Source organism: Carettochelys insculpta, chromosome 32, assembly GCF_033958435.1.
Source record: "Carettochelys insculpta isolate YL-2023 chromosome 32, ASM3395843v1, whole genome shotgun sequence".
Classification (NCBI taxonomy): domain Eukaryota; kingdom Metazoa; phylum Chordata; order Testudines; family Carettochelyidae; genus Carettochelys; species Carettochelys insculpta.
Genome location: NC_134168.1, coordinates 11,316,597 through 11,324,840, shown reverse-complemented (window position 1 = coordinate 11,324,840; position 8,244 = coordinate 11,316,597). Strand labels below are relative to the sequence as shown.

Below are 8,244 nucleotides of genomic sequence, written 5' to 3'. Positions count from 1 at the left end.
CAATTTCTAGCCTGTGCATGAAAACCGTGGGGATTCCAAGACATAAAGAAAGTGCAGCTTGTGTCTTGAAAATCAGCAGGAGGGCTTGTACCATTAGCCAGGGTGAGAATTTCCTTGCTAAGTTTTCTGTTTTGATCTATTTCCTCTCACTTATGATCATTTAAAATCTATGTTTTCTAGTTTGTGTACTCGTTTTTGCTTTCTCTCAATGACTGAGTTTCATTGGAGCCCAAGGGAAAATCATAGCTCAGGGGGAAAGTCACTGTATACTCCTCTCCAAAGGCAGGGAGGGAGATAATTCTATGGCCCGATGCTGTATGGTTCTCAATGGCACATAAGGCGGTAACATTTTTGGTTTATCCTCCAGCAGGGTTGTGAGTCTGGGAAGCTTGGAATTAATTTGGCTGTGGTCTCCAGGGGCTCATATAATGGCAAAAAGTTGTGTCCGTACCTGTGCAAATGCTGGTGAATTAGTAAAACCAGGAGCATGTCTGTACCTTGTTCCAGAAACACACGGTGGGGGGGGACATGCTGGTGGGTCAGAGGGCTCGGTGGCATCTCACTTCCCAGGTGGCCTCCCAGAGGCAGCCTTCACTCTGTCACCAAATGCATTCCAGTCCCAGCTCACACTTGAGTTCTCACTGATTTTCACTTTTGCTGTTAGCTCCTGGAAATGGCATAAAAAGCTCCAAGGGATGGTACACGATGCCAGCCGACAATCAGACCTATTTTGCCCCTGTAAGCTTCATCCTGACCGGCATCGAAGGTACAGAGGAGTCGAACATCTGGATGGCCATCCCCTTCTGTCTGATGTACATTGCAGCACTTTCTGGCAACTCTCTCCTGCTATTCATCATCGGGACAGAACGAAGCCTCCATGAGCCCATGTACCTTTTCCTCTCCATGCTGGCCACAGCTGATCTACTGCTATCGACCACCACAGTGCCCAAGATGCTGGATCTCTTCTGGTTCAGAGCAGGGGGAATTTCTTTTGCTGCCTGCCTCACCCAGTTGTTTTTCATCCATTTCAGTTTCATTGCCGAGTCGGCCATCCTGGTGGCCATGGCATTTGACCGGTATGTTGCCATCTGCAACCCCCTGAGATACAGCACTGTGCTAACCAAGGCTGTGATTGGGAAGATGGGGCTGGCCATTGTCACAAGAAGTTTCTGTGTTGTTTTCCCTGTTGTCTTGCTGGCGAAGAGACTGAAGTTCTGCAGGACCAACCTCCTGCCACACACCTACTGTGAGCAGAAGGGCATCGCCCGGCTGGCCTGCGACAACACCACAGCCAACACGGTGTTAGGCATCGTCATGGCTATGTTGGTATTTCTGTTGGATGCTGCGCTCATTGCTATGTCTTATGTGCTGATCCTCAGGGCCGTCTTCCGGCTCCCATCCAGCAACGCCCGACTCAAAGCTCTGCGCACCTGCAGCTCCCACATCTCTGTCATACTTATGTTCTACCCACCCTCCCTTTTCTCCTCTTTTGCATACAGTTTAGGGCACATCCTCCCTGGTTATATACTCAACCTCCTGGCCCATCTCCATCTGCTCCTTCCTCCCATGTTAAACCCCATCATTTATGGGGTGACAACAAAAGCGGTGCTGAATAGGGTGATCAAGGTGTTTTATCGATGCTGCGGCAGAAGCTGCCTGCTGAGCTAAAGGAGGCAACAAAAATATTTTGACACTTAAAAATTAAAGCCAGATGTTCATTTGCACTGTAGGGATGTTGTAACTATGGGCTTCTAAAGTGTAAGCTTGAAACCGTGTCTCTGTCACCAATAAAAGTAATTTCCCCATCCACTGTAAGTCTCTGATCTCCTGAGACTGACATGGCTACAATGACGCTGCTCCGGAAGACGCAGCTGAGAGCTGCCGGAGGGGTACAAACATTAAATCCATGTGCCTCTGAAGCTTAGGAAGGGGGAAAGGGTCCAAAGAACAATTCCAGAAACTCTGGGCCTTACCGTGGCTGTGAGTAGTCAGACTGCCTCAAAGATGGTAAAGGTTGAACCACTATTGTCCTGCTCTCTCAGCCGGTAACACGCACGATTTGGCATCATTTTAGTTAGCAGGATGGCCACTTTCCAAGGGTGGGGCCAACTTTCCTGCGGTTGCACAGTTCTTCACAGCCACCTGTCCTGGCTGTCAGTGTTCTGAGCTGTTGTTTAGGTGTGATTTACCCCCAAAATGCATTCTAAGAGCCCAGCAAGCAATGAAAGCTTTGGTAATGTGCAAGACAAAATTGACCTCCAATGGTGCAGCAAATTTTCTCCTTCAACAATGGTCAGGTCGTTGGGTGCCAGACTTGGGAGGTTCAACCTGTAATTAAAACCATATCTCATAGTAATGCTTCCCTTCGGCTCCTACCAAGAAATAATGTTGCATCTTATCACCTCAGGGAAATGAGTGCAAACAGGGCCTGACGTGTGAAAGTGGAAAGTGTGGTGCACCACCTGATCAATTCACAAATAAGAAAAGTACGGAGGTAATTCTTCTGCTTTATTCCAAACAGCCAGGAGATGTGGAACAGGAAGGGAAATGTTAAACAATAGTATGTGTCTACCGGGGACTGAGAAATGTTTCTTTGTTTTTCAGACATTCAACAGGCCTACTTGCACCAGCAGGGTTGCACTAGTCCAACAAAAATTGTGTTGTGAGTTCTGTGCTGGTTTTGTGTTATTGCTGTTCTTTTGGTGGCTATTGTACAAGGGTGTTTATCACACACACCTTTAGGGAACATGATGGGCCTGAGGAGAAGCTCCTACCCCCCTGGGTGAGCCTTCCCGGGAACTCCCCACAGAGCCTGTAAATAACAGCAGCTGTGAGTCTCCAGGGGCAGGTGATGAAATCCCAGAACGCTGGGCGCCATGTTAGAAAATCGGTGTTTTTCCACCCGCTGGTCTGAGACCCAAGACTGGAAACAAAGTGTTCCTGCCCTGCGCTGAAGCCATAAAAGGGAAGGACTCAGCTCCTCACTTCCTCTTCACGGCCCACACAAGAGCACTCCTGGAAAGAGCTGAGAAATAAGGCTAAACTGGGGGGAAGGGCTGGACCCAACTGAAGGGATCTCAGCCTGTCTGTGGGCACCTGAGAAACCCAAACTGCAAATCAGCTGCAGCTCGTGCCTGGCCATTCTGCCAGTTTCCTGGTATCAGCAGTCAGGTGAGAACCTGCTCATCCATAATCCATCTAACTGGGGCCTTACGCTCACTGTGCCTCTTGGTGGGTTTGCCCATTAACCTGCTTCAATCTGTTTGCTAGCCCAGAAAATCAACTGTTAGTAGCTAATGAATGTGGGTGTAGTTTAACCTAAGCCATGTGTCTCTACATGGAATATCGAGGGCAGGATCCCAGCCTGGTCACACACCTGTGGCTAATCCTCTGCACACAGAGGGAGAGGCAAAGCCAGTTACAAGTTCCTCTGGGTCGGTGCTTTGAGCAGGGCCGGGCAGGGCAGTCGCAGTTCCCAGGCAGGGAGCTGGAGCTTTTCCTTTCTTGGTTACCACCAGAGCTGCTCAGAGACTCTGTGTAACTGCAGCTGGGCGTGTCCCTGCCTGAACGAACACAAAAGAGGACTGGAATTTTGGTCCTGTGGCAGCTTAGGGGTCTTCTTAGCCTCCGTTTGGCACCAAAGAATTCAGACTGAACTGGGAGATTTATCTCCCAATTGGTTTCTCCTTGTGAGTATTTCAGTTTTCCTCTTTTTGTAAAATAGACCTGCCAGTGGTCCTTGTTTTCTGTTATTCCAGGAGCTCTGCTCAGCTCATACATCCCATCAACACCAAGAAGTCTTGTAGCACCTTATAGTCTAACAGATGTTTTGGAGCATGAGCTTTCCTGGGCAAAGACCTGTCTGTGGCTCATCCTTATCCTCCAAAATATCTGTTAGTCTATAAGGTGCCCCAAGAATTCTTGTTGTTCTCAAAGCTACAGACTAACATGGCTCCCTTTGCAATACTTATCCCATGAACACAGATTTCATTTGAGATCAAAAGGACTCTCTGAATTAATTTCCATTCAGATGAGACTTTCCCTTTCTTCTATTGCTTCGTTTTAGGGATCAGGAATTTTTTGGACTCTGTTATTTTCAGTTTGGAAGCAGTTCTTTTCCATGCAAGGGAATGACAACAAAATAGCCCAAGATGAGCAATAAAGCCCAGCCAGGCAGTAGGAGAGCAGAGCTCCATTTCCTGTGGGCAGTGAGGACTACCAATGGGAGGAATAACTGGAAAATATATGGCAAAGGTTATAATCGTAGCTCAGAATATCTGAAGGAAGGGTGAGGACGAGGGTGCAGCTGGCACTAGATGATCGATGGGAAAAGGTAACACAGCACAGTGACAATGAAGTAATCAGATTTAGAAAAGATGAAGACCTGCTCCAGCATGTGCCAAAAGTCTGAAAGAACATCACTGCTTGTCCAACCCCAGGGGAAAGAGAAAAAGTTCAGTAGTTCAGAGCAAAACATGCAGAATAAGGAGGAACACACGGATCTCCTGTTAAGAACATAGAGGATCAGACCCAAGGTCCATATACTCCAGTGTCCTTTCTTCTGACAGTGGCCAATGCTCGGTGCCCCGGAAGGAATGAATAGACCAGGTGATCATCAAGGGTTCATCTACACTAGGAACTAACTTCAAAGTAAACTTTGAAGTTGGGGACTACATTGAAGTAGCCAGCAGAGACTCTACACACATTTTCTATGACTTCAAAGTTAACTTCGAAGTAGGGAGCCCAACTTTCAAGCCTTTACTCCATTCCAAGTTCAAAGTAGGGTGTGTGTAGATGCTCTACTTCAAAGTAGCTTACAAAGTTACAAAATTAGCAACTCTGAAGTTATTTTTGTGGTGTAGACACAACCCAAGTGATCCATTTCCTCTCACCCATTCCCAGCTCTGGGCAAGAGTGATTTCCATCCCAGGTCTTCTCCATGAATCAATCCAGTTTATTTGCGATCTGTGTGTGCACTCCATTATTCACCACATGTGTCTGATTGCTTGTAGAATTGTTCCAAAAAATTCAATGGCCTTTCTTCAGTGTGTGTGTGTGTGTGTTTGTGTGTGTGTGTGTGTGTTTTCTAGATTTCTATTTGCACTTCTCTCAGTGATCCTTTTCCGCTTGTGGGGAAGCCAGAGCTGGATCAGGTGCATTGCAAGTCAGTGGTTACAGCAGCAGGCGATAAGGACTTATCAACAAGCAATACAGGGAAAAACAAGTGGGAGATTGCAGATTTACGGGCTCTGGAGATATAACAACCTCTCTCTCACACAAACGCACACACTCACTCTCTCTCTATCTATTTTATCTCCTTTTATTTCTCCCTCCTGTTTTCTCTGGGTCTATTTTCATTTTATTTCTCTCTTGAGGAATTTTCATTTTTATCACACTTTATTTCTTCGTATGTGGTTAGATGTCAACATCACCTGTGCTCACGTACACGAGAGGAGGCTCGTGCAACTTATCCTGCTCTAAGTGAGAGGAGCAAGAAGCTGAGACAGACGCACCGACAAACAGGCAGACAGACACCCTCAAAGACAGACAAACTAACACAAACGTATATACATGACAGAGGACAGCTGGACAGACTTTCATACAAACCACAGGCTGTTGAGTCTTTTGGTGTATGTCATAGGGGGGATGTCTATACAGGTTGAATCTTTCTCGTCCTGCACCTTCGGGAACTGTCCGGTGCCGAATGAGAGAATTTGCCAGACCACGGCAGGTCAATGTTGTCTAGCACGTTACCAACACTTCCTCTGCTTACGGGGCTCTTGGAAGACACATAGGGGTAAATTGCAGCTAAATAACAGCACAGAGCACTGACAGCCAGGACTGGTGGCTGGAAGGAAATGGATGGGACCACAGAAAAACCTGGCTACAACTATGACAAGGGGTCGTCCAGCTTCATAAAATCACGCCGGGTGATGGATTTTGCCGACTGAGAGAGTTTGGGATTCTAGAGGTTTGACCTGCACTTCACCTGGGCCATGAAATTCCCAGCTCCAGTAGACCCAAAGGCAGACTGAGCACCTGAGCTAAAAATAGCAGCGTAGCCTTGGCAGCACAGGCGACATGCCCAAGCCCAAGCCGATCTGAGAGCTCAGATAGGGACACAGTGCCTGTCCCACACTGCCGCTTGTGCTGCCCTGTTCTCACCGCTGCTATTGTCAACCCCTCATTCGCTCATCTGCTCAAGCTGGGAACTTAACCTCCCGGCTGCAGGGCCAGTGGGTAACTCAAAATAGCTTCCACTGCCCAGTGGGGGATTTTCATACGTCTTCTCCGTTTGGAGAGATGACAGGACCACGACGAAGCTATTTCCAATGCCCGTGTTCGAACTCGGAATAGCTCTCGTTTGCAAGCCAACGATTTCTGTGTTTTGTCTTCTCCAAGTCTCACTGCGGCACAGATACCAGAAAGATGTGTCGGAATCCCAGCCCCACCGTGGGATTTCAAGTGCAGCAGAGGTTGAACGAGAGAGAAGGGAGACGGGTGTAATTCACTGGGTTCCTGTGCTCTTGTTCTGACCATATTGGAAGCTCAGCATGTGTCTTCCTTTGACTCTTGACAACTTCGTTGTTGCAATGGAGAGAAGTTGTGATGTGAGGTTTCTGCCAGTACAGCTGACAGCACAGCCTGACCGTGCGCGCTCCATCAGTACTTCATGGTTTTCTTTTTGCAGATACACACTATGGCGAAAGCAGAAGGAAGAAATCAAACAGTCATCGTGGAATTCATCCTCTTGGGATTTGGGAATGGCCCTGAGCTGCAGCCCCTTCTCTTCCTCGTGTTTCTGGTGACCTACATTGCAACTGTGGCTGGGAATGGCCTCATCATTGCGCTAGTTGTGTCTGATCGGCACCTTCACACCCCCATGTACTACTTACTAGGGAACTTGTCCTTTCTGGAGATCATTTACACCTCCACCTTACTGCCCAGGCTGCTGGCCAGTCTCTTGACAAGGGACACACCCATTCCTGTTAAGGCTTGTATTGTGCAATTGTGTTTCTTTGGTTGCTTGTCCACTGTAGATATTGTGCTGCTGGCGGTCATGTCTTACGACCGGTATTTAGCGATATGCCATCCCCTGCGTTACCCTGCTCTGATGAACGGCCGGGTGTGTGGCCAGCTAGTGGTAGGGTCCTGGATAATCAGCCCTGGGTTCACCATAATAGGAAACTCTTTCTTGTGGGAAATGCCATTCTGTGGTTCCAAAGAAATTGACCATTTCTTTTGTGATTATGCACCCATCATAAAGCTGTCCTGTGAGGACACCCGCACTGTGGAACTGCTGATATCTGTTGTTGCTGCCATAGGGTCACTTGTACCCTTGCTGCTGACTCTGGCGTTCTACAGTTGTACCATCGCTGCCATCCTGAGAATCCCTTCCACCAGCGGGAGGCAAAAGGCCTTTTCCACCTGCTCCTCTCACCTCATTGTGCTGACTGTTTTCTATGTGTGCGTGATCAGTGTCTATGTGGTTCCAACAGCCAACACGCCCAAGGCCCTACAAAAACCGTTCTCTGTCTTCTACATAGTCCTGACTCCCTTGATCAACCCTGTCATCTACTGCCTCAGGAACAAGGAGGTCCAACAGTCCCTGCGGAAAGGGATTCGTAAAGTGGTTGCTTTCAGAAACCAATTGTCATGAGTGAACGTCTGTAATGGGGTAAAACCAGGGAGGGAGGTTCTCTGTAGGGGTTATCTGTTGCTGTTTCAATATTTTGGAATTTTCTTTTTCCATATTTTTTTTTCAGTTTCTGCCTCAGGGGGTAAAGGACAATTCGCATCCTTGATAAGAGTTTTACCCCCTTTTCTTTTCCTTTCTTTTTTTCTTCCTTCCTTTCTTTCTTTCTTTCTTTCTTTCTTTTGCGATGCTACTTTTCTCCATTTGATCTGCAATGCATGATACACACATTTCTTCATAAAATACTTGTTACAGTAAGAGATATTCCCCATGCAAATTACAATATTTTTCATGCTACACGTACAGCCAAAGCACTCTGCTTTTGTCACGTGTGAAATTGTGTCTAAATTGAACAAGGAGCTTTACATCTTTTCTGTTATTCTGGGCTCTTTCACTCCCGCTGTTGGCACTGATATTCATCTTCTGGTCAGGACCTTCTGTCATACATCAGCTTCTCAAAAGGAGGTGAAAAATGCTACATCCTAACAAGTGGAGAGCTTGGACTGGGTATTATACTTTGCAGATCTGCAGCTGGGGAAACAGAACTA

At 47.3% G+C, this 8,244-nt stretch overlaps 1 protein-coding gene across 1 annotated transcript; it reads left to right on the top strand.

The window, feature by feature from the left end:
- The first annotated feature begins 705 nt into the window (after positions 1-705).
- Positions 706-1,668, top strand: LOC142005063 (olfactory receptor 52B2-like). Its single transcript, XM_074982744.1, has one exon. The coding sequence runs from the start codon at positions 706-708 to the stop codon at positions 1,666-1,668; it is 963 nt and encodes a 320-aa protein (XP_074838845.1).
- Positions 1,669-8,244: the final 6,576 nt, after the last annotated feature.

Bases quoted from the DNA above. Each gene is read 5' to 3' on its own strand.
- LOC142005063 (XM_074982744.1), top strand. From the start codon at position 706: ATGCCAGCCGACAATCAGACCTATTTTGCCCCTGTAAGCTTCATCCTG.